This window comes from Lolium rigidum, chromosome 1 (genome assembly GCF_022539505.1).
Source record: "Lolium rigidum isolate FL_2022 chromosome 1, APGP_CSIRO_Lrig_0.1, whole genome shotgun sequence".
Taxonomy (NCBI): Eukaryota; Viridiplantae; Streptophyta; class Magnoliopsida; order Poales; family Poaceae; genus Lolium; species Lolium rigidum.
Window position 1 is genome coordinate 117,723,021 of NC_061508.1, and position 27,462 is coordinate 117,750,482.

Genomic DNA, 27,462 nt, shown 5'->3' on the forward strand with positions numbered 1-27,462 from the left:
TTTATCCCTAGTAGCAACAAGACATCCACAACCTTAGAACTTTCACGTCACTCGTCCCGGATTTAATGGAGGCATGAACCCACTATCGAGCATAATTACCCCCTCTTGGAGTTACAAGTATCAACTTGGCCGAGCCTCTACTAGCAACGGAGAGCATGCAAGAACATAAACAACACATATATGATAGATTGATAATCAACTTAACATAGTATTCTCTATTCATCGGATCTCACCAAACACAACATGTAGCATTACAAATAGATGATCTTGATCATGTTAGGCAGCTCACAAGATCTATAACAATGAAAGCACAAACGGAGAAGACAACCATCTAGCTACTGCTATGGACCCATAGTCCAAGGATGAACTACTCACGCATCAATCCGGAGGCGGGCATGATGATGTAGAGCCCCTCCGGTGATGATTCCCCTCTCCGGCAGGGTGCCAGAGGCGATCTCCTGTATCCCCCGAGATGGGATTGGCGGCGGTGGCCTCTCAGTAATGTTTTCCGTATCGTGGCTCTCGGTACAGGGGGTTTCGCGACGGAGGCTTTAAGCAGGCGGAAGGGTAGGTCAAAGGGCGTCACGAGGGGCCGACACCACAGGGCCACGCGGCCAGGGCCTGGGTAAACTGACTCAACAATAAAGTAAAAGATTGGCCCTTCGCAGAGGGAAGCATTGATTACTATTTTTGTGCTAGAGCTTTTGTTTTGAAAACATAGAAACAATTTTGTCAACGGTAGTAATAATTCATATGTGTTATGCATAATACTTCCTACAAGTTGCATGTCTCATGCATAGAGTACCAATAGTGCTCGCACCTTGTCCTACTATCTCGGAAACACGGATTATCATCGCATAACATATGCTTCAACCAAGTGTCACAAAGGGGTACCTCTATGCCGCCTGTACAAGTGTCTAAGGAGAAAGCACGCATTGGATTTCTCGCTTTTGATTATTCTCAACTTAGACATCCATACCGGGACAACATAGACAACAGATAATGGACTCCTCTTTTTCATGCTTAAGCATTCAACAATAGTTAATATTCTCATAAGAAATTGAGGTTGTATGTCCAAAACTGAAACTTCCACCATGATACATGGCTTTAGTTAGCGGCCCAATGTTCTTCTCTAACATATGCATACTCAAACCATTTGATCATGAAGTCCACTTACTTCGGACAAGACGAACATGCATAGCATCTCACATGATATCCAACAAAGATAAAGTTGATGGCGTCCCCAGAAAACATGGTTACCACTCAACAAGCAACTTATAAGAATTAAGACACATAACTACATATTCATTACCACAATAGTTTTTAAACTATTTGTCCCATGAGCTATATATTGTAAAGGTAAAGGAATGAAATTTTAAAGGTAGCACTCAAGTAATTTACTTTGGAATGGCAGAAAAATACCACATAATAGGTAGATATGGTGGACACAAATGGCATGGTTTTTGGCTCAAGGTGTTTGGATGCACGAGAAGCATTTCCTCTCAGTACAAGGTTTGGGCTAGCAAGGTTGTTTGAAGCAAACACAAGTATGAACAGGTACAGAAAAACTCACACAAGAACATATTGCAAGCATTATAAGGCTCTACACTGTCTTCCTTGTTGTTCAAACACTTTACCCGAAAATATCTAGACTTAGAGAGATCAATCATGCAAACCAAATTAAACAAGCTCTACAGTAGTTCTTCATTAATAGATTAAACTACATGATGCAAGAGCTTAAACATGATCTATGAGAGCTCAAACAATTGCCAAATTGCCAAACCATATGCAGCATTTTCCAATTCCAACCAAATAACAATTTAACGAAGCAATAAGCTTTCGCCATGAACATTAAAGCACAATTAAGAACACAAGTGTTCCATATGAAAAAGCGGAGCGTAATATCTCCAATATAAGAATGGCGAGATCCAACTTTATTCAAACAAAACAAAAAACAAACCGACGCTCCAAGTAAAGAACATAAGAATGTGACGGAATAAAAATATAGTTTCACTAGAAGTGACCTGATAATGTTGTCGATGAAGAAGGGGATGCCTTGGGCATCCCCAAGCTTAGATGCTTGAGTCTTCTTAAAATATGCAGGGATGAACCACCAGGGCATCCCCAAGCTTAGACCTTTCACTCTTCTTGATCATAGTATATCATCCTCTTCTCTTGACCCTTGAAAACTTCCTTCAGACAAACTTCAAGCAAACTCATTAGAGGGTTAGTGCATAACCACAAATTCATATATTCAGAGGTGACACAATCATTCTTAACACTTCTGGACATTGCACAAAGCTTCTGAAAGTTAATGGAACAAAGAAACTTATTCAACATAGCAAAAGCGGCAATGCGAAATAAAAGACAGAATCTATCAAAAACAGAACAGTCCATAAAGATGCATCTGGACTGGGCACTTAACTTGATCAAATGGAAAAACTCAAAACTAATGAAAGTTGCGTACATATCTGAGGATCACGCTCGTAAATTTGCAGATTTTTTCGAATTTTTTACAGAGACTTGTGCCAGAATTCGTGACGAGACAGCAATGCTGTTTCTGCGACTGCGATCCCAAATATAACATCAACTTTAACATAGAAACTTTACTTGGCACAAAAACATGATAAGGAGAGGTTGCTACAGTAGTAAACAACTTCCAAGACTCAACAAAACAAAAATTGCTGTAGTAAAATAAACACATGGGTTATCTCCCAAGAAGTGCTTTTCCTTAACGCCTTTCAGCTAGGCGCAGAAAGTGCAAATCAAGTATTTTCAAAAGATGGAGCATCAACATTACCTCCAGGGGTGTTGGAAGTTTCTTCCACAATGCATGTTATATTATCTATGTAAGTTTCAGAGGCCCCCTTTTCATTACTCTTAGGCTTGCTATTCTCATCAAACAAATTTTCAGGAACAAGCCAAGCATAGTTATTTTCCAAAGCTTCATACATCCCTAGGAGCTTACTAGGTATTGGCGCCTTAATTTCTCTACCATCATTAATATTATTAGTATACTTAATTCTATCCATATCCATCTTTTTAAGGATGCTAGCAAAGTTGGTGTAAGATCCAAGCATTTTATATTTAGTAAAGACTTTTCTAGCCTCTCTTGCTACACCACCAAATTCTTTTAGAAGAGTTTCTAAGACAAAATCTTTCTTTTATCCTTCCTCCATATCAGAGAGTGTAAAAAACATATGCTGAATTATAGGATTAAGATTAACAAATTTAATTTCCAACATGTGTACTAGAGAAGCAACAGCAATTTCATAAGTAGGAGCAAGTTCTACCAAGTGTCTATCTTCAAAATCTTCAGCTATACTAACATGAGTGAAAAAATCTTCTATATTATCTCTTCCAATTATAGACCCTCGGCCTACCGGTATGTCTTTTAGAGCGTACTTAGGAGGAAACATGATGAAGTAAACAAAAAGTAAACTAAACAAGTAAAGTAAAGACAAGTAACTAAATTTTTTTGTGTTTTTGATATAGAGCTAGTAAATAAGACAGAAAGTAAAGTAACTAATTTTTTTGTGTTTTTAATATAGAGAACAAGAAAGTAAATAAAGTAAAGCTAGCAACTAATTTTTTTGTGTTTTGTTTAAGTGCAGCAAACAAAGTAGAAAATAAAATAAAGCAAGACAAAAACAAAGTAAAGAGATTGGAAGTGGAGACTCCCCTTGCAGCGTGTCTTGATCTCCCCGGCAACGGCGCCTGAAAAAATAGCTTGATGCGCGTAGATGTACACGTCCGTTGGGAACCCCAAGAGGAAGGTGTGATGCGCACAGCGAGCAAGTTTTCCCTCGTAAAGAAACCAAGGTTATCGAACCGAGTAGGAGCCAAGAAGCACGTGAAGGTTGTTGGTGGAGGAATGTAGTGCGGCGCAACACCGGTGAAACCGGCGCCAACGTGGAACCTCGCACAACACAATCAAAGTACTTTGCCCCAACGTAACGAGTGAGGTTGTCAATCTCACCGGCTTGCTGAAAACAAAGGATTAAGCGTATCGAGTGGAAGATGGTGGTTGTTTGCAAAAAACAGTAAAAGCAGTAAAATGTATTCAGATGTAAAAGAATGGACCGGGGTCCACAGTTCACTACTGGTGTCTCTCCAATAAGATAACTAACATGCTGGGTGAACAAATAACAGGCGAGCAATTGACAAATAAAGATTCAATACATATCAACGATGATTACTATGTGATTTAATCAGGGCATTACGACAAAGTACATAGATCGCTATCCAAGCATGCATCTATGCCTAAATAATCCACCTTCGAAGTTATCATCCGAACCCCTTCCGGTATTAAGTTGCGAACAACGAGATAATTGCATTAAGTATGGTGCGTAATGTAATCAACACAAATATCCTTAGACAAAGCATCAATGTTTTATCCCTAGTAGCAACAAGACATCCACAACCTTAGAACTTTCTGTCACTGTCCCAGATTTAATGGAGGCATGAACCCACTATCGAACATAATTACCCCCTCTTGGAGTTACAAGTATCAACTTGGCCAGAGCCTCTACTAGCAACGGAGAGCATGCAAGAACATAAATAACACATATATGATAGATTGATAATCAACTTAACATAGTATTCTCTATTCATCGGATCTCACCAAACACAACATGTAGCATTACAAATAGATGATCTTGATCATGTTAGGCAGCTCACAAGATCTATAACAATGAAAGCACAAACGGAGAAGACAACCATCTAGCTACTGCTATGGACCCATAGTCCAAGGATGAACTACTCACGCATCAATCCGGAGGCGGACATGATGATGTAGAGCCCCTCCGGTGATGATTCCCTCTCCGGCAGGGTGCCGGAGGCGATCTCCGAATCCCCCGAGATGGGATTGGCGGCGGCGGCCTCTCAGTAATGTTTTCCGTATCGTGGCTCTCGGTACAGGGGGTTTCGCGACGGAGGCTTTAAGTAGGCGGAAGGGTAGGTCAAAGGGCGTCACGAGGGGCCGACACCACAGGGCCGCGCCGCCAGGGCCTGGGCCGCGCCGCCCTGGTGTCTGGCCACCTCGTGGCCCCACTTCGTCTCCTCTTCGGACTTCTGGAAGCTTCGTGCAAAAATAGGCCCCTGGGCGTTGATTTCGTCCAATTCCGAGAATATTTCCTTACTAGGATTTCTGAAACCAAAAACAACGAGAAAAACAACGAATCGGCACTTCGGCATCTTGTTAATAGGTTAGTGCCGGAAAATGTAAAATAACGCTGTAAAGTATGTGTAAAACACTCAAGTATTGTAATAAAAGTAGCATGGAACATAAGAAATTATAGATACGTTTGAGACGTATCACCTGTCCTGCTTTATGTGTAGCCTGGGAAGCAGCAGGTTCGGGAGCTGACCTTTTCTTGGAAGCCGACGGTGGCAAGTCTGGCTGGCTCTGCGTGGTGGTTTTTCCAGAGTTACTTGAGCTCGAGTCCCTTCGACTAGACTGTGTATCCTCACTGGAGTTTTCTTCAGTGGAGGCCTGTAAAGGAAATACGAGCATGTTGCAGAAGCCGAGAAGGATAGATGAAATCAGCCAAGGCATGGATCAACTTACGTGAAAATTTTCTGGAGCTGGAGTAGGGTTCTGGCGCTTCAAGGTCTTCCTGGCAGCTACTTTCCTCACTGCTGTTCTCGCCGTGGCTGAGGCTCGGGGGGCAGCTGTCCCAGAAGATACTCTGCTTTTAGAAGCCGATTTTGGTGAAATCGGCTGGCTCTGTATCACAACCTTTTTCAAGGGTGGTGAGTTCTTGCAGAAGAGGACCACTGGAGCTGGTGGGAGGAATTGGAAAGGGGAGCCGTCATCATGTACAGGTTCTGGACCGTCTTGTTGCTACAAGAAGACAAAGCAGGGTTATAAAAGGAAAGAAATCGTTGTAAACCACGTCGAGATAATTTGTGAGTAGTGGTACCTGTTCTGCAGGGATGTCATGTTCAGCATCAAGTTGTTTCAACAAGGATCCCAGAGCTCTCCGGAAGGCATGACTCTTCCACATTGACCACCAGGTTTCAAAACCATCGGTTGAGGAGGTAAAAGAGAGGTTATGAGGAATTGGGATGGCTAGAGCATCAAAGAAAGAGTAACACCTCTGACCAGTGAGGATATCGGGCAAGTCAGCTCTACTCTCTGTTAAGTGATGGAGGACGAAATGGGAAGACACCTGCCCAAGACCAAACTGCCGGGCTGCTACGACCGGCTGATAGGACTCATAACCAGGTTTGATGATCCTGTTGGAGGTGCTCATGCCCACCGGAAGGAAACAGGGACGAATCATGGTGGAATACAATTGCCGGGTGCTGATGTCATCGGCAAAGCTGTCTAGCCTGAAGGAGACTGGATTTTCAAAATGCTCAGATTCCGTGTAAGGAAAGAAGAGAGGATTGTCCAGACCTTGGAAGAAAATGCTGAACCATTTTGATGCTTCCTTGGGAATCAGTTTACTGCCCGGAAGGCTGTACAAAGCTTGGCCGTAGCTAGTGCACCAGATTTGCTTCCCGTTGGCATCTGGAAAGGTGTGAGTGGCCAGACGTGGGAAGTTTGGGATGTGGCTCTGGAAGTATAGCTGAGCCCATAGCTGAATAAACCACCAGGGACCTCCTGTTTTGACTGTCTTTTGGGAAAACAGTTTGACAGACATTAGTTGGAGATATCGGTAGACCTCTCCAGGGAACAGTTTGCCAATACCAAGCTGGGTCCCCCTAGCAAGTTCATAGGCCAAGGAAAGGTAATTCTTGGTGGGAGCAAGTGAAGGGCCACAGAATATGAAGTGTTCCAACCAGAAATTCAGGAAGGTCGTTCTTTCTCTGTTACAGGGCCTTTGTTTTTCATGTGGCGTCGGAGATAGGCACCCCAGTTTGTGCAGTCTGTTTTGGAAGAGAGCTTGAAAGGAACCTTTGGCAGCATAAAGGCAGAGGGGCTTGGGGATGCAATGTCTAGACCAGTGATCATGGCCACGTCTAGCAGGATTGGTGTCATGGGGCCATGACCAAACATGAAGCAATTCAAAGCATCAGACCAAAAGTAGCCGATGGTTTTCAGAAGGTTTTCATGTTTCTCAAGGGGAGACAGTGATAAAGCTAAAGCATCGGCTATTCCTGTGGTTTCCCAGTTGGCTTGGTGAGTTTTGGCTATTCTATTATACCATGAAACCCAATCTTCAGGAGGTAGGCCAGGCTCGTAAGTAGTCGGCCCAAGAAGATAGATCTAAGTTTTGGTTCACGAAGGGAATTCTATTGGCCTCGCATGAAATCAAATGAGCAGGACTCTCGGTAGAACGAGGGCCAAGACAGAGGGAATTTGGAAGGGAAGGATGCGACAGCAGAACGTCTGATACCTAAAAGTTAATGACGGAATAAGACATTAATTCAGGTGTTTGCTGTTAATTCCAACACTATGCTCAGATAGCGAGGAGCGGTTGGGGATTACCTTCAAACCAGAGACCGTAGTGTTGGCGTTGGACGATTCCGCCATTGGATTCGCTGCGGAGTTGAGTTTGCGCGATTGGATCTGAGATTTGCGTGGCCGTAAGTTGGATCTGTTCAAGCGGCGTTTTGGGGATCTGAGTTTACTCTTGCAGGCAAGGGTTGCAGGTTACCGTTTGAATAGGCGAATGGGTTGGCCTTGCTCGCGTTTTGTGATAAAGGCTGATGTGCTGCCATCGGCTCTTTGCGCGTTGACTCGCTTTGACAATCGGCAAACGTTTTGTGGTAGAGGCCGATGTGCTGCCATCGGCTCTTTTCGCGTTGGCTCGCTGTGACAATCGACAAAATTGATATGAAAGCAAATTTGGCATAAAGACATTTTCTTCATTGATAAAGAGGGCTTTTACAGAGAAGAGCCGATTGCTCAAGAAAAGAAGAACAAAGGAAGACCCGATTACTAATACTACTAGTCCTATGCTGGTAATCCTAGTCTAAGGTCCGTCGCTGCCCTCGTCGTCGCCGTCGTGGCTGTCATCGGCGCTGCTGCCGGCGAGCTCCTCGTCGCTGCTGCCGTAGCCCTCGGCAGGGGCCGTTTCCTCCTCGTCGTCTGATACGTCCAAAACGTATCTACTTTCCCGAACACTTTTGCTATTGTTTTGCCTCTAATTTGTGTATTTTGGATGCAACTAACGCGGACTAACGCTGTTTTCAGCAGAATTGCTCTGGTGTCTCGTTTTTGTGCGGAAATCCAACTTTCGGGAAAATCCTCGGAATTTATGCGAAAGGCCCTATTTTCCCGGAATGCGACGGAGCCAGAAGGGCAAGCCAGGTGGGGGCCCGAGGCCCCCACACACTAGGCCGGCGCGGCCCAAGGGGGGCGCCACCTTGTGGTGTGGGCGCCTTGGCGGCCCCCCGACGCTCTCCTTCGGACTATATACGTCTTTCGACCTAAAAACGCCAGGGGGTACGTCGATATTTCCAGAGACCATCCAGTATGCCGCCGCCATCGCGAAACTCCGCCTCGGGACCAGAAACTCCGTTCTGGCACTCCGCCGGGACGGGGAATTGGAGGGGATCTTCACCGCCATCACCACCGACGTCTCTCCATCGACCAGCCATGTTTCCTCCATCCATGTGTGAGTAATTCCCCGCTGTAGGCTGAAGGGTATGGTAGGGATTGGATGAGATTGATCATGTAATAGTCACAAGATTGTTAGGGCATGGTGCCTAATATCCGTAGATGTTACTTTTATGATATTGTTGCAACTTGTTATGCTTAATGCTTGTCACTAGGGCCCGAGTGCCATGATCTCAGATCTGAACATGTTATTGTTTCATCATGATATTCATTGTTTATGGTCTTACCGCAAGTTGTATACACACGTTGTCTGTCCGGAACCAATGGCCCCGAAGTGACGAAATCGGGACAACCGGAGGGGATGGTAGTGATGTGAGGATCACATGTGTTCACGGAGTGTTAATGCTTTGCTCCGGTACTCTATTAAAAGGAGTACCTTAATTTCCGATAGTTTCCCTAGAGGCCCGGCTGCCACCGGCTGGTAGGACAAAAGATGTTGTGCAAGTTTCTCATTGCGAGCACGTACGACTATATATGGAACACATGCCTATTGATTGATTAGTACTTGGATACCGCTTTATTATTACCTCGCAAATGCCCTACCATGATTGTTACATGAATTCTCTCATCCATGCAACGCCCGTTCATCCGTCCCCGTGCCTACGATATTTTAATCCCGCTGTTTACTATAATCACTACCGATGTCTTTATTTCACCGCTGCTTGTTATTTCACTATTCCTACTGCTATAAAACTGTTGCTACTCGATAAACTCTTGCGAGCAAGTCTGTTTCCAGTGCGGCTGAATTGACAACTCCGCTTGTTAAGGCTTACAAGTATTCTTTGTCTCCCCTTGTGTCGAATCAATAAATTGGGTAATACTTCCCTCGAAGACTGTTGCGATCCCCTATACTTGTGGGTCATCAAGACTATTTTCACGGCGCCGTTGTCGGGGAGCATAGCTTTATTTGCAAGTTCACTTGGATTGATATTGTTCGCTGCAAATTCTCCATCATGGGTAAACCTCGCGATACTAAAGTCGCCATATTACCATCCACTACAAGAAAAGGTACAACTGCGAGTACCTCCGCTGCTCTTGATTCACCATCCGTGATAAGTCAACTTGTTTCACCACCACAAACTTCACGTGTTGGTACTTCGCTGAATCTGAAAATTCCTCCGATAATTTTGATGATGCTTCTACTGTGCTTGATAATACTGGTTCATTAGGTCCTTTTCTAGATGCTACAATTGCTAGGTCTAGACAAATTGAAATTACTCGAAACTCCTAATGAAAATACTGTTACACTCGTTAATTCACCCGAGATTGATGATCTTGATGAAGATTATGTAGAACTTGATGATGATTTTATTGATAAATGCAATGCTACTACTAGTACAAGTAACCTCAAAAAGCTTATTGCACAACATGATGTTAGATATAAACCGTCTCACGATCCTAAATTTGCCACATCTCCTATAAACATTAAGGATAAAGATTATGATTTTTCTCTTGATTTATCTCATATATCTATTGTTGAGAAAACACCCTTTTGTGGTACTGAAAAAGAGAGTGTTGTAGAACATCTGAATGAGCTTTCTACTTTAAGTAGCTTGTTTTCTGATGATGTTAAGATGCGTACTTATTTTGTTGCTAAGATTTTCCCATTCTCATTAAAGGATGATGCTAAGATTTGGTATAATAATTTGCCTCCTGATTCTATTAATAGTCCAAGTTGTTTGCTAGATGTTTTCTTTCGGAAATACTTTCCCGCTAGTGCTCAACATATGGCTCTGCAGAGAATTTATAGTTTTGATCAAGAAGATGGAGAGAAATTGCCTGAAGCTTGGGCAAGATTTTGCTCTCTTATTAGAGCTCGGCCTGGACATGATTTGGAAAAGCATGATTTACTTGATATATTTTATAGTGGACTAACCATTGAGTCTAGGGCATACCTGGATAGTTGTGCTGATTGTGTTTTCAGGAAAAGAACTCTGGACGAAGCTGAAGAATTATTGGCTAAGATAAGTAAGAATCATGATGATTGGTCTACACCTGAACCAACCCCGACACCAATAATGGAGAAGAGGGGTATGATTGAATTAAATGATGAAGATATGAGGGAAGCCAAGAAATCTCTTATGGAGAAGGGTATTAAATCTGAAGATGTGAATAATTTACCTCCTATAGAAGACCTATGTAAGATAATTCCCCCTTCATCCACAATCGAGGTACATTCTCTTCAACGCTTTGATAGAGGAGATATTCCATATTCAAAACCTCCTGATCAATGTTTAGATGAATTTGATAATTATATTGTTAAGCAAAATAATTTTAATATGAGAGTAGAGAATCATCTAATGGAAAATTCTCAAGCTATTGGTAAATTGCATGATATTGTGGAGAGAACCTCCAATGATGTTAAGATGCTTGTTAAACATTTTAATATGATTCAAACTCAAATTGATCAACTTACTAAAGTGCAAAATGACTTGTTAAAAAATAATCATGAAGAGAAACATGTTTATGAAGTAACAACTAGAGGCGGTGTTTCTACCCAGGATCCTCTATATCCTGAAGGGCATCCCAAAAGAATTGAACAAGATTCTCAACGAACTAAAGAAATTAGTAGCCCTTCTAAGAAAAAGAAGAAGAAACATAAAACTGTTGTAGAATCCTCTCGAACTCTGTTAATGATCCTAATAGTATTTCTATTTCGATCGCTGAAACCGAAAGTGGTAATGAACATGATGAAGATAATGATAAGAATGATACTCCTGATAAAGAAGAAATTGAAAAAGAACTCGAAAAGCATGATAAAAATAAGAAGTACACTAAAGAAGATTTTATTACAAAGAAACATGGTAATGAAAGAGAACCTTGGGTTCAAAAGCCAATGTCTTTTCCTGCTAAGAAACTAAAATCAAAGGAGGAGGAACATTATAATAAATTTTGTGATTGGATGAAACCTCTATTTTTGCAAATCCCTTTGACTGATGCTATTAAATTGCCTCCTTATTCAAAGTATATGAAAGATATTGTTTCTAACAAAAGGAAAATTCCCAATGAGGAGATTTCCACTATGCTCGCTAATTACTCCTTCAATGCTAAGGTTCCAAAGAAGCTGGGAGACCCAGGTATACCGACTATTCCTTGTTCCATCAAGAATAATTATGTTAGAACTGCTCTATGTGATTTGGGAGCAGGTGTTAGTGTGATGCCTTTTTCTCTTTACAAGAGACTTGATTTAGATAAGTTGATACCAACTCTTATATCTTTGCAAATGGCTGATAAATCTACTGCTATTCCTATTGGTGTATGTGAAAATGTTCCTGTTCAAGTTACTCAACATTGCTTGATAATAACTGATTTTGTTGTGTTGGAAATGCCTGAAGATGATAATATGTCCATTATTCTTGGAAGACCCTTTCTTAATACTGCAGGGGCTGTTATTGATTGCAATAAAGGCAAGGTTACTTTCAATGTTGATGACAAGGAACATACCGTCTATTTTCCCAAGAGGATTGATAAAGTATATGGAGTTAATACAATTTTTAATGTGAAAACTATCAAGGTGGGATCCATTGATTGTCCTATATATGAGCCTAAAGAAGAATATCAAACTCTTGTGATTGGATCCATATCAATTCAATATAAGGTAACATGATTGATTTGAGGTTTATTTCTTCTTATGTCATATAAAATTTATTTGGTAGAAAGACTTGATCAACCTTGTTAACAAGTATATTTTAATGCATAAGAAAGCTAAACAACATTTCTTTCTTTCTTTCTTCCTCCACTTGTTTTACTTGCTGTAGCACTTTTTGTTTTGCAATATGCTTTAGTTGTTTAAGATTTTGGAAATCATTTTCCTGCGCAGTAATAATTACTTTAACACCCAGAAATGTGCATTTTTCGAAGTTCTCAAAAATTTACAAAAATTATACTGGTAGTCTTATTTTTCGAAGGGGCACCTGGGAGCACCTGGGGATGACCAGTGGGGCACCCCAGGGTGGCACCCCACAGGCCGACGCGGCCAGCAAGGGGGGCGCGCCACCCTGGTGTGTGGGCCCCTCTTTGCCCCACTTCATCATCTCTTTCACTCATTGCACTCTCTCTCCCGAAAAAACTCGTACTCACTTTCTCTCACTACCGTTTCTGCTCAAGAACTCGCGATTTCTCGATCTCTTTGCTCAGCCCAGATTTCTGTCTGAAATTTGGCACATTTGCTCTCTGGTATGTGACTCCTTTGATTGTCCAATTAGAATTTTGTTTGGTTGAGTATATCTTGAATATTTTGCTGCTGTAGATAACATGTTTACTGAGCTTGCATGCTTGTTCTAAGTGGTAGAAACTAGTTTTGATGCATGTTTAGTACTCTAGCAAGTTCCTATAGTAGTTCCCCTCAATTATATACCTTGAAATCAAATTTTATAATGATTGTTAAAAAATTTCAGAGAAGGAAAATGAACAACTACAACTTTGGAGAGGTGTTCGAAGGAGAGACGACGAGCACGGGGAGGCCCTCGAGGGCATCCACTCGGATTAGACGATCCTATAATGAGGATGTGATTGCACCAAGCTTCGATGAGGGCAATGGAGACCCTAATGCTTCATCTTTTCCATGTTATGAATTTTTGGATGATTTCTTGACTCTCGTCAGAAAGGCGGGATTAACCGCCTATATGGAGGATTAGAGGAAGCAATACTACATGCTTACTAAAATCTTTGTGGAGAGCTTCAAGTTCAACAACAAGCACTTCAACCCGACGGTTGCATTCAAGATCTATGGTAATCCAGTTACTATGAAGTTGAAGGATTTTTGTGCTGCATTGGGTATTGCCCCTGCAGGTACCGCAAGGAAGATTGAGGACAACCCCAGGGTTTTGCTGGAGCTCTATCGAGAAATTACAAATGATGACTGCCGCACCATTCAGCGTGGCAAGATAAGAAACATTCAACTCCCCGCCATTAAGTATTTTGCTTATTACCTTGCTACTAGCATTCTTGGTAGGGAGATCACTAGTAATATTTCTAGTTATCATCTTGCTTTCTTAATTGCTGCACTCACTGGTGAGACACCTTATCATCTTGGTTCTGTTATTGCTCGCCGTTTGTCTAACAAGGGGCCTGTTTATGGGGAATAATTGCATCGCGTATTTTGGCACGTCTAGATCTCCCTCTTGACCCTACTGATGTAGAAATACCACCTGTTAAGTTAGATATTGCTGCTATGAAGAGTCACCAATTTGTTACAGTTGACTCGAGTATGGATAATATTGTTTATAGAATGTTATTTGCTGACGGGGATGAGAGGGAAGTCCTCTTGCCCCAAACGGATTTGTTCAGTATTGGCAGGAAACCATGGTCGCGCTCTAAGGAGGAGGTGGATGAGCAACTGAAGATACAAGGCTTCCACTAGCAACATGACTCCGAGGACGTTGAGCCCTCCTACGACTACACCGTCACATACACTGTTGCTTCTTCAAGCACATACCTAGAACCGGGTCGTTCTTCGTCGTACTACGGAGACACCACTTCATGGGGACCGTGGGAATGAACTCCACTTAGGCCAAAAGCCTAAGCTTGGGGGAGGTATACCGGCATCACTCATTCTTTGCATATTATGGTTGCTGGATACTTGTACATACTTGTTTAGTTTCTTAGAGTGGTTTTCTAATGAGAGGGAGATGATATTTGGGGAAGTGCTGTCTAAAAACAGACTCTGTGTTGTTACCAAAAAAATTCGTACGCACAGCCAGAACGTTATTTTGAGTTGCAAATTTTGGAGCATGTGCCCCAGGTTCTTATCTAACTTTCATTAGTTGAACACTTTTTGAGCTGAGCAACGGAAGATTTTTGTTAATTTCGATTTCGTATCTGCTGTCGGGTTTTGGCAGATTTACGTCGTCTCCGCTTTTTCGTGTTTCTGTGAGTTTGCATTCTCTTGTTTTCGCTTTGTTTCTTTCCTAAAACACAAAAAGACCAAAAATATTTCTGTTGTTTCTCTTCACCATTTATTTATTTGGTTCTTTGCTCTTATTTTACTTTATTTGCTATCGTTAGTTTGCTATGAGAAAACCCAAAAAGATTTTGCTTTGTTTTCTTGTTTCCTTTGTTCTTGTTTCTAACCCGAAAACACCAAAAATATTTGTTGTTCTTCTTTGGTTTTGTAAAGTTCATTAGGGAGTTCAGAGGTCTCCGGTGGTTGGAGCTTGGTTTCATTCCATATTATTATTCAAGCTGCACAAGTGAAAGGCAATAATGACGATCTACGGCAATTTGACTGTGGTGAGAGGCTGGTATGAACTCTATTTGTTTTCATTTTTGTACATATACTCATCCATTTGAGCATGCTTAGTTGGTTCACGTGAGGTATATGTCATTTAATGAAAGTCTAGTAGTTTATGATCTCTCATGATTAGTTCCAATCTATTAATAATGAGTAGCATGTCATGAATATTTGCTTGCATTGTTTTATTCATAGATCGGTATGATATTGTGGTATCCTCCTCTGAATAATTCACTTGAATCGACTTGGCACATGCTCACGCATGCATATGACAAAACAAAAGTCAATTAAGCCTCGCTGATCTACTTTGCTTCAGAGTTCTTGTATCACTTTTATGCCTCTGTTAATTTTATTTTGTCGCAAGCATGATTATGACAGTTATTGCTCTCTTGATTGTCGCTTCCTAGTCTTTTGCTAGCCTCCACTTGTACAGAGCGGGAATGCTGCTCGTGCTTCCAAACATCTGAAACCAAGTTGTTCCAAAGTGTCCACCATAAATACCTATGCATGGCATTTCAAACCATTCCAAGTAAATTCTCATGTGCTACCTTTAAACCTTCAAACTACTTCTCAATTTGTGTTAATGTTTTGTAGCTCATGAGGAAATATGTGGTGTTCTGTCTTTCAACCTTGTCATTTACTCCGGACAGACTTTCACCAATGGACTAGTGGCACATCCGCTTATCCAATAATTTTGCAAAAAGAGCTGGCAACGGGGTTCCCAGCCCCAATTAATCAACCTTCATTAATAATTCTCTTCACGTGTTTTCCTCTCGATTCATCGGTAAGCAACTTAACCCGCAAATAGACACTTCCCCATGGTATGTGAATGTTGGAAGGCACCCGAGGATTCGGTTAGCCATGGCTTGTGTAAGCAAAGGTTGGGGGAGTGTCATCCATAATGAAACTAAAATACATGTGTAAACAAAAGAGAAGAGGGATGATCTACCTTGCTGGTGGAAATAACATCCTTCATGGGAGCCGCTCTTGAGAGTCTGGTTGGCGAGGTGGTTAGAGTACCCACTATCATTCGTTGACAACAACAAACACCTCTCAAAATAATTTTATTTCTGTCTTTGAAAAATGAAAAGCTCTAGCACATGTTAATCCCTGCTTCCCTCTGCGAAGGGTCAATCTTTTACTTTTATGTTGAGTCACCATCCTTTCTTTGAGCACTTTCTTGAGAGCATGATTGTCATTCTTAGTACAATATGCTTGTCCCAAAATATGATCAGCTGTGGTATAACTTTGATGCTTTTATCTTTGACAAATTTACTTCTAGTCTTTCTATGAACTTCAGAGGTGCTTGGGCATTTATGTTTTGCTACAAATACAGGCAAGCGAGATACCACTCTATCATATCTTTCTATGAACATTGCAATCCTGCTTATTGAAGTGTTTCATGATGCTTGTTATTAGTTTGTTGGTATCTCTTTTATGATTGACACAGTTACTAGATGACTTTATTTGCATGTACCTTATTATGAATTGCTTAAGCACTTGCCATATCATGAGAATATCTACATCATATGAACAAATGTGTTCGTGAAAGTTCTTTTATCGCACTCGGTTGTTAACTCGAATTGCTTGAGGACAAGCAATAAGCTAAGCTTAGGGGAGTTGATACGTCCAAAACGTATCTACTTTCCCGAACACTTTTGCTATTGTTTTGCCTCTAATTTGTGTATTTTGGATGCAACTAACGCGGACTAACGCTGTTTTCAGCGAGAATTGCTCCGGTGTCTCGTTTTTGTGCGAAATCCAACTTTCGGGAAAATCCTCGGAATTTATGCGAAAGGCCCTATTTTCCCGGAATACGACGGAGCCGAAAGGGCAAGCCAGGTGGGGGCCCGAGGCCCCCACACACTAGGCCGGCGCGGCCCAAGGGGGGGCGCCGCCTTGTGGTGTGGGCGCCTCGGCGCCCCCCCCGACGCTCTCCTTCGGACTATATACGTCTTTCGACCTAAAAACGCCAGGGGGTACGTCGATATTTCCGGAGACCATCCGATACGCCGCCGCCATCACGAAACTCCGCCTCGGGACCGAAACTCCGTTCGGCACTCCGCCGGGACGGGGAATTGGAGGGGATCTTCACCGCCATCACCACCGACGTCTCTCCATCGACCAGCCATGTTTCCCCCATCCATGTGTGAGTAATTCCCCCGCTGTAGGCTGAAGGGGATGGTAGGGATTGGATGAGATTGATCATGTAATAGTCACAAGATTGTTAGGGCATGGTGCCTAGTATCCGTAGATGTTACTTTTATGATATTGTTGCAACTTGTTATGCTTAATGCTTGTCACTAGGGCCCGAGTGCCATGATCTCAGATGCTGAACATGTTATTGTTTCATCATGATATTCATTGTTTATGGTCTTACCTGCAAGTTGTATACACACGTTGCTGTCCGGAACCAATGGCCCCGAAGTGATAGAAATCGGGACAACCGGAGGGGATGGTAGTGATGTGAGGATCACATGTGTTCACGGAGTGTTAATGCTTTGCTCCGGTACTCTATTAAAAGGAGTACCTTAATTTCCGATAGTTTCCCTAGAGGCCCGTGCGCCACCGACTGGTAGGACAAAAGATGTTGTGCAAGTTTCTCATGCGAGCACGTACGACTATATATGGAACACATGCCTATTGATTTATTAGTACTTGGATACCGCTTTATTATTACTGCCAAATGCCCTACCATGATTGTTACATGAATTCTCTCATCCATGCAACGCCCGTTCATCCGTCCCTGTGCCTACGATATTTTAATCATGTTGTTTACTATAATCACTACTGCTGTCTTTATTTCACCGCTGCTTTGTTATTTCACTATTCCTATTGCTATAAAAGCTGTTACTCTTGATAAACTCTTGCGAGCAAGTACGTTTCCGGTGCGGCTGAATTGACAACTCCGTTGTTAAGGCTTACAAGTATTCTTTGTCTCCCCTTGTGTCGAATCAATAAATTGGGTAATACTTCCCTCGAAGACTGTTGCGATCCCCTATACTTGTGGGTCATCATCGTCGTCCTCGTCGTCGTCTTCGGCGTCCGACCCGAAGCAGATGCACTTCGCCGGCGGCTCGTCGGAGGAGGTGTCACTCTCCTTTTCCTCCTCCTCGTCGGAGGAGGTGAAATCGTCCCAGGAGAAGGAGTCATCCTCGCTCTCCGCCTCCAGCTCCCCGTCGACGAGGAACTGGAAATCGTCTTCTCCGTCGGTCAAGGACTTGTCATCCTCGGACCAGACGGAGGAATCGTGGTCCTCCTCGTCCCACTTCGTTGGGGCGAGGATGTTGTACGCCCTCATCGGGTCCCACTCTGGCGTCGGCTCTCGGAGGGGAGAGGATGCGCAGGAAAGCCCCGAGGAAGCAGAGGAGGAGGAGGAGGAGTCCATGGTGTGAAGGAGGGTTTTTTCGATGGCTAGTATGGAGCAGGGGGATGGAGAAGCGAACTGCTCGATGCGGTTAAATAAAGGGGTATAGTGGAGATTTAATGTTGTGGTGGTTTCCGAGGACGTGGTGCCAAAACTGTCGAATCGTGCAGAGAAGTTGAGAAGGCAAGGCGTCATGGTGAAGGATACTGTGACGGTTCTGCTCTGCCACGACGTGACCCTACGAAGAAAAAAAACAGAGTGGTTTTGAAATTATCATTACCAAAACCAGGGGGGCATGTGTTATCACCAGATTTTAACCGGATCAAGGGATGGGCCGTAATTGAGATGGGCTTGAAGGATATACACGTGGAGTATCTTTGAATCGGCCTTGTATATGAATTTGGGCTGAATTGCCCGTGTATCTGTACATTATGGTAGATTGCATCTTAGTTTAGAATTAAGAGATAGAGTTTAGCTCGTACACGGTTAGGTGTATTTCCAAAGATAGAAAGTCCACGGACTATAAATATGTACCTAGGGTTATTGAGAAAGGAGGACGATCACGTTCACAACAAACACAAACCAGGCGCATCGCCACCCCTTGTTTCGAGGGTTTCTTCCGGGTAAGCGTCATGCTGCCTAGATCGCATCTTGCGATCTAGGCAGTATCTGTTTATTCGTTGTTGGGTGTTGCTCGTACTGAAGCCTTTTTGATGGCGAGTAACACTGTTTATCGTAGATGTTTTAGGGCTTGCATCGATGCTTTTCTGATATATTTGCGTAGCTGTGCCGCCCCTAGATATCTAGCTGTCCTTACACCTATTTAGGTGTAAGGGCAGCACCACTACTTTATCTTTGTTTAGTAGATTCGATCTGTTATAGTTGTTCCTTGTTCTTCGAGGATTAGTTTGATATCTGCATGGTTAGGCCTTGCAAACGGGTTGAACGATCCAGTTGTGCGTAAAGTACGGTTTGGCCGATCCAAGAAGGGATGTTCCGGGAATCGACTCCGTGTTGGTTTTTAGGCCTCGTTTCGGGTTAGTTTGCCGTTATCTTTCGTATCTGCCAGGCTCAACTACGTGTAGGATGTTCCGGTTATGCGGTGAAAACCCTAAACTGTCGTAGATCGATTTAGCTTAGCTTCGATAGAGCAGAAACCCCATGTTATTGCATATCCATTATGAACCATGGGTTGATCGGCTCTTTGAGCCGATTCACAGGGTAACCTGAGAGCCGATCGAGGCTCGTTTAATGTTTACGTGTCTACCATGCAGGAAACTAATTGAAGCAATCCAGCACCTTCCTGACCAGGTATAGGTCAGGTGGCACGCCCTTGCGACCGTCAGGACGTGTGCCAGAGCATTGCGGGCCGTCGCCCGAGGGACCAGGGCCCACCAGCAGTCCTGGGAGCCTCCCGGCTCTACGTGTTGCCCGTCACTGCTCGCCGGTGGGTTTTGGCAGGCAACAAAGTGTTGCTTGGATTGTTGTTGATGATCTTGATACTTCACTTCTTTGAGCTTATCTGCTCCTCCTAGCTTCTGATCTTGTTGTTCTCCTTTAAGAGATAACCCTGATGCTAGTTGCTGTCTAGAAATGTTTTGAAAAATCAACTGAATATCCTAGTTAATTGGCTTGTCTTGATGATGAACTGAAATGATCAGGGGCTCATTCGATGAACTATAGCTGATGTTCTACTTGGGGTGTTGGTCGATCGATTGCTTAGCATGCTGTCCAAATTCATTTTATAGCAACTTCTGCTGCTTAGTTGTGTGCCATGTGACTCTTCACTATTCCCAGTGAGTGTGCTGTGTGTGTTGTGTGAATGCTTGAGGTTGATGGGATCCTAAGCTACTATGGATCAGCTCGGCACAGTGAGCTTATCCAGACTTTGCTTTTGATTTTGAATGCCACTTTGGCATTTCCACTTGTTTTTCTTGTTTTTGATGTGTTGTAGGTTACACAAGATAAGAAGATGAAGATGAAGATGAGAAGAAAACATTAGCTAGGGTTTTAACTTAGGGTTTATATTACTACTAGTTGAGTCAAATATTGTGTTAATTGAATGAATCTTGATTCTTTCTCTTCTTGTAACTTCTATAAATCCAGTTTTTCCAGTGTAGATTCAATTGGATCTGGCAATTTTTTTCTTCTTTTTTAGTTTTTTCTTGACTTTCAGTATTATCATAGTTTAGTAGGTGGAAAAATCCATTTCTTTTGATTTTGTTCTCTCGTTTGAATGAGTAAATGATATAGATCTAAGTAATGTTGAATCTCCTATTTTTTTACTATGAATTAATTTGTATCCTATATGAATTGTCTATGAATCTCAAATATATTTTCATGGTAGTTTTGGAAAAAAATGTGGCTCTGATGAATATCGCAGCGTATTAACCATTTATATGATTCTTCACATTTTATTGGTGGCAGTTTAAGATTTAACTTGCTTAAGTTTTTTGAATCTTGTATGGAACGTGCTTGTATCTTACAGAAACTTGATTGGTACAGGTTTGGTCACATACTGTTGATACATCTTTGATACTGTGGAAATCATCCATAAATTAATATCTGAGTTATTACGTGTTAATGGAGATGAGTGTAATTCCCTGTTTTTTATATGCTGATTTGTTCAAGAAGAGAAAACAAAAACGGTGCAATGTTTTTTGTCCGGAAGATATTTCTTGATTAATGATACTACTTGTGATATTTGTTGATTAAAATCTGGTTGTAATTAACAGTGATAAAAAAATATGATTGTAATTAACAGTGATAAAAAATTACGAAGGATTCTCTTTAGAAAAAATAGAAAACGATTTGTTCAATTCTAACTATATCGAGAGAAATGAAACTCCGTACAAGCTCCAAATTCTGTATACAAACGAAAGAGATAATAACCGGAAGGTTTGAAGATTTCATCAAATAAACAATGAAAAAATTATGTGAAGAAAATGAGAAGGAACAAAAATAAATTGGTTTGTAAATGTTGTGTGAACTGTTCATGAATCTTTCAGAAATGAAAATTAATTTTGTTAGAAAATATTCTATTTTCGTTTATAAAAGAATTTAACTTTCATTGCAGTGAGCTAAAATGAAACAGCACGCAAGTGTTGATATTGTTAAATTTTTGGACGTTTGAATTAGGAACTAGTAAAAAATGCACCTAGCTAAATGAAACAGCCACGGGGTAACATAGCAAAACTTAAAATTGTCGGGGGTTCGTTACGAAAAAATGAAATGGACTTAAGTTTAAGGTGGGAGGTTGTTTCTATATATGCTCTTGCACGAATCTCCAACAAATTAATGACAAAGATAGTATGGGCACTTCTTACATGAGGAGTTGCATTTCTCGTTGGTGTGTTGGGGGATTTGGGGGAAAAGTGTCGGACAGGATTTCGAAATCAGAAGAACGTTTGTGGATTTCTTGACCGTTCTTTTTGGTAAAGTATTTAGAAGAATTCCAACCCAAAAAATGACCCGAGCGCTAAAAACCGCCAGTTGGGATGCCTCCTCATGAAGAGTACTTTAGGATTTATTTCATGTTTAATCGTATTTTAAGTTTTAGAACTGTGTAATATATTTGCTTTTCAATCTATTTTGTATTGCGTCTGATCTTCATTTGATTCAACTTTGCACCAAAACCTATTTCAGGCGCTGCATTTTAGCGCGTGTGGTAAAGCGCTCCTTCTGCACGTGAAATATACAATGTCTGGTGAAGCTATAGCCTACCTGACGCGTTAAGAAGGCAAAACAGGCCCCTAATAAAAAATTATCGCGCAGATTTTTTAGGTATATGTTGGAGTTTCTCTTATATATTTCGAAATAACAATAGTATTTGGGTTGTAATTTTCAGTTTCATACAAGTGTGTATCTCCCATGGATAGTTACTATCAATATTGCAAAAGCACAAGATAATCCATTGCAAAATAGGGTAGCAACTAAGATTCTCCGAGCACATGCTGTAATGAACAGCTCGTGAATGTCTGAATCTAATCTGTATGTGCAATATACCAGTAAAAAACCACATATGATGCTCTGGACGATGGATCACATGATCCCAATTCAAAGTATTAATTTCCCCGCTATCCAGAAAATTCAAAAATCGTGTAATTGCTCACTATTGTTTTGGATTTTAATTTTCGTGAAAAATTAGAACTATATGTAAGCTATGGAAAAATTCCAAGCCTTTTTCCACAACCTGAATATGCTACTCTAGCTCCTAAATTTTGCTTTTGTTTTTCACCCATATTAGAAAGCAGCAAAAAAATCACGAAACCTTGTCAGTACATTCGTACATTTACATCCGCGAGATTAGAGAGACCAGTTCAGTATTGCTGAAAACTTGTATAATTTTTTCCCCAAAAACCAAAGAGCGTAGATATCTTAACACTTATACGCATACACATCCACACTTGAGTAATATAAATCAAGCTCATGAGATAATTTAGTTCCATGTTTGAAAATATCCAAAACCTATACATAAAACTAATTATCAAAAAATCAACGTATTTCCTAACTATGTATAGCTGCACCTAATCCTTGCAAAGGACAAAGAATCTGAAACGAAAAAAAAACTGACAAGATTTCCGTTGTACCATTGGTCTAGTGGCAGGTAATTTTCTATATCAACTTATCAAGCACATGTTCTCTTCTTCTTATGAGTTCTCCTATACTATCCAGAGCAAGGGTACAATGTACTGTAAGTCTTTCCCAACTCTTCTGAGATCACTCGAGCATGCCAAAAGTTTCTAAGTTTGTGTATTTGCATAACTATAGCATGTAAACTGGACCGGGTACAAACTTTACCTAGATTAAAAAAATCTTGAAACTTTCCTGTTACATATTCCATGTCAGATAGTCGCATGGCCTCATTTGTTATAGACATCCAATGAAGTATTACCTAATTATCAAAATACCTATTGTATAGAAGTTTAAATCATTAACATCAATGGGAAGCATTCAAACAAATATTCAGTGTCAAAAACAAAATTCAATATCAAGTATACACATAGTCTCATTTGTGTGGAGCATTTTAACAAACACATGGTGTACGGGTCAAATATATCAGTTAGGGAGAGCACATATACGGGAAGGATTCAAACAAATATTCAGTTTCAAAAAAGAAATCAATATCAAATAAATGCATGATCTCATTTGTCTGGAGCATTTAAACAAACACATAGTGTACATGTCAAATAGATCAGTTTGGGAGAGAGAGAAACAAGCAAACCTGTGAGTAGAGGAAGATCCTCTGAGGACTGAGGAGTTCAAGCACAACCGTGGTTTTAGCAGATGGGGCTTCCGGCTTCTCCCAATGTGGACAGTCAGTGCCTCTAGGGCCATGGACGGGTCGCCGATTAGAGGCAGCGTCTTCTAGAGAGAGAGAGAGAGAGGATCAAGCTCGAGTAGAGGGAAGGGCCATGGAGTAGGCAACAGAGAAATAGACAGGAAAGATGGTACCAGATTGGAGCCCCACCACAGACCAGGTCGACGCGGGGAGAAGATCTGGGATCGCATCCTTGCAGTCTTCCGTCACCTACGCCAACACCGGGATGGCCCCCCTCGCCACCACGCCGAGCACGACAAGGAGGAGGAGGAGGAGACCTTGAGCGGAGGTAAGCATCCTCACTCGTCTCCCCGATCCCCGAGAAGCCCCCACGACCACTTTTTTTCATCCGAACGGCGAAAAACGTCCCAGTAAGGTCCCCGATTCCTCGTTTTGGTTCGGATTTGTGCTTATTTCGTCCGGACTCCCCACGCCAACCCCGGTTCCCCGGGTCTTCCCGGGGCTCCGGATGGAGCGAATCACGCACGCTGGGCCACTGTCAGTGGTCGAACACCTCGGCGTGGGGTGCACATGGCTGGAAGTTTGTTGCCCCCCATGCCAAAAATTGATCCAATCCGAAGCTAATTTCGTCCGGAATTCAGCGCGGGGCCTCCAAACGAGTGGAGATGCTCTAATGAAGAGGACGAGGCGTGTTTTCCACTTTTCCTTCTAGCATACCACAGAGACGACGATTCCACCGACAATGGAAAGGTAACACGAACCAGCCCGGCGTCGACAGGTGGGACAAAGTAGGGTGAGACTCGCTGGAGCAACCACAGACGCACACGACCCTGGGAGCTTAGTGCTCTTTAGGGATTTTATTTTTATAACTTGTAATTTCCTCTTTATTTATTTATTGTTGTAATGTATATGGAATATTGTAAAGACAATGTAACATGTGTGCATACTAATAATGTTGTAATTTCTCTAATTTTTGAGGTTTAAATTATAGTTTCAAATTAATTTTGTGAATTCAAATTATTTCCTTAATTACAATTCAAATTTGAATTCCAAAGTTTGTATTTGAATTCAATTCAAATATCTTCCCTCTCAAAACCCGAATATCAAAGAGGTCATGTCAAAATATATGGCATTCTCGCTACGACTAAACCCTAATTCACAGCGAGAAAGAGACATATCGACCCCCTAGGTTATAGTTTTAAACCGCGAAAAATTTCCCCGTTTTGAAATACAGATGCACAAGCCTTGTAAAACTACCGGTATTTGTCCTAAAACTTGGGATGTTATACGCTCTGAGACTTTTAGAGCGCCTCTACGTCGATTGAAAATGTAGAGCATGCTCGCAACAACGATAGGGAAAGAAGTGAAAGAAAAACACATCCCTCGGAGGTGCTCATAGGGATAGGATGTGCGTGCGTGTGTTTATAGGGGTGTTTGTACGTGCGTGTTTGTGAGCGTCTGCGTTGTACTGTGTTCTAAAAAAAAAAAATGGTTGGTTCGATGGTGTCATTTTCTTCTTTGTTTTGACGTGGCAACTGGCAAGCCGCGCACGCCAGCGCCTGCAGCCGCCGCGCTCAGCTTATAAACGTGCGCCCTCTGCACAGCACTGCCTATCTATCTCCTGCACCGTCGCCCTCGCTAACGCTGCACCCGCATCGAGCGTGGAGGAGGAGGTGAAGCAAAGCCTCGTCGAGCAAACAATGGCCGACGCCGCCACGGCCAAAGATCTTGCCGCGGCCGCGCTGCCGCCGCCGTCCAAGTCGGAGAACATCTTCATGCAGATCGCCGTCCACCCGGACGGCACCATCACGCGCCCCGTCATCCCGTCCGTCCAGGCATCGCTCGACGCGGCCGTCTCCAGCAGGGACGTGCCCCTGGACGCCTCCCTCGGCACGTACATCCGGCTCTACCTCCCAAACCCCGTCGACCCGCCGCCATCCACAAAACTCCCCATCATCCTCTACTTCCACGGCGGCGGCTACGTGATCTTCTCCGCGGACACGGTCTTCTACCACGCCTCGTGCGAGGCCATGGCGGCGGCCGTCCCGGCCATCGTGGCCTCCGTCGACTACCGCCTGGCGCCCGAGCACCGGCTGCCCGCCGCCTACGACGACGGCGTGGCCGCCATGATGTGGCTCCGCGACGCGGCGCACCAGGATCCCTGGATCGCTGCGCGTGGCGATCTCTCCCAATGCTTCCTCATGGGCAGCAGCTCCGGCGGGAACCTCGTGTTCAACGCAGCAGTCCGGACCAGGGGTGTCGACCTGAGCCCCGCCACCGTGCGGGGCGTCCTGATGCACCAGCCCTACGTGGGCGGCGTGGAGCGCACGCCGTCCGAGGCCGCGTCCGAGGATGACTTGATGGTGCCGCTGGAGGCCAACGACAAGCTGATCGCCCTCGCGCTGCCCCTGGGCGCGGACCGCGACCACGAGTTCAGCAACCCGGAGAAGGCGATGGCACCCGAGGCACTGGCCGGCCTGCCGCGGTGCATGGTCTCGGGGAGCGACGGTGACCCGCTGATCGACAGGCAGAGAGGGTTCACCGCCTGGCTGCGGGACGGCGGCGTGGACGTGGTCGACAAGACGGACATCTCCGGGTTTCACGCCGCTGAGCTCTTCATTCCCGAGAAGGCCGAAGAGCTCTTCGCGGCCGTGCGAGAGTTCGTCCACGGCCGCGGAGGTGACGCTTGACGCTCATCCGCTTGCTCGCCGGTCGGTCCTCGATCGGCCTGGTTGACTTGATGATCGATGTCAGGCAATGTCCAGTTTCTGAATTCAAGTGTTATGTCTTGTGAGCAATAATTCACCACTGTTCGTAGCGTGGTGCTGTCCATTATTGAAGTGTTGTTGAAAATGTTCTTATCTTGAATTTACTGATTTGTGGTGTTTGTGGATCACAAGTTGGCGCCATAGCTTGAATTTACTGATTTTTGAATTGTGATTTGCGCAAGTTGTCTCCCATCTACCGGTGCAGAGTACTTTGGAAAGATGCATGCGCGATATGCCAGCTAGTGCTATAACGAAGATGATGAGTCGATCATAACGTTGACGGCTGGCTAGTAGCTTCGGCAGCGTAGTAGACTCCCGAGTCCGGATAGATCGCCATGGCTTAAAGAAAGGAACGGAGACATTGAACTTCCCTTCTATCCGTAATCATCGGGGGCTTTTTCAGAGCTGCCCTAAAACTAGTCATAGTGGTGAGTAACGTATAGTACTGTCATTCATATGACACTACTTTATGTTACTACCTTCAAACTGCAGATGTAGTTGTTGGATTATTAGGCAATTTCCGTGTGAGTTTAATTACCGAAAGCAACATTACAGATGCACAAGCATACTTAACCACACACATCAGACTAAGCACATGCATCAGATCTGAACATGGAATAAGTAGCAGTGCAAGGTAGGAGAGGAAAATCACGTACATCGTGACCGGGAAGGTCGCACCAGCAGCAGCACCACCACTACCATGGGAGTTGTTGATGTCGCCCATGGTGTAGCAGAAGTCGTCGATGAAGCAGTCGAACCGACGAAGATGAACACGAACAGCAGCGAGCACTCGCGCCGAGACGCTCCCCAAAAACCTTATCGCCCGTCTCCCGGTGCAGGATCTCAACGGATGGGGTTTCGGAGGTCTGCTCTCCCGGACGGCTGTGCACGCAATCGCCGGGGTGGGAAAGACTAGAGAGTAGCGCTGCAAAAGGAACTTCGTGAGAGAGACGGACTAGAGAGTTCTGAGAGCTGTATTCTCCAGATCTGATCTGTCTCCTTGTATAGCCTGGGAGGAGAGCCGCCCCGACCGCGTTGCCACGCGTAGGAAGCCAGGGACACGCGGCGAGCATGCACATGCAGGTCGACACGTACCCAACTCAGTTGGTGCACCAAGCAAAAAAATTAGGCTTCCTTGAGTGTGTCTCGAACTCGAACCCGAGTCACGAAACGCGACGTGCGTGCGTGACGTGACGTGACGTGCCATGCCGAGCCGAGGCGGGGCGGGCGGAGGAGGAGGAG

The 27,462-nt window shown here is 43.4% G+C and overlaps 1 protein-coding gene across 1 annotated transcript in view; it reads left to right on the forward strand.

Moving 5' to 3' along the window:
• Window positions 1-26,320, forward strand: part of LOC124650634 (probable carboxylesterase 8) — a 42,097-nt gene extending 15,777 nt beyond the window's left edge. The window contains exon 2 of the mRNA XM_047190151.1: window positions 24,996-26,320. Coding sequence (XP_047046107.1) covers window positions 24,996-26,142 — 1,147 coding nt within the window. The 3' untranslated portion in view covers window positions 26,143-26,320. The remainder of the gene's footprint in view (window positions 1-24,995) is intronic.
• Window positions 26,321-27,462: the final 1,142 nt, after the last annotated feature.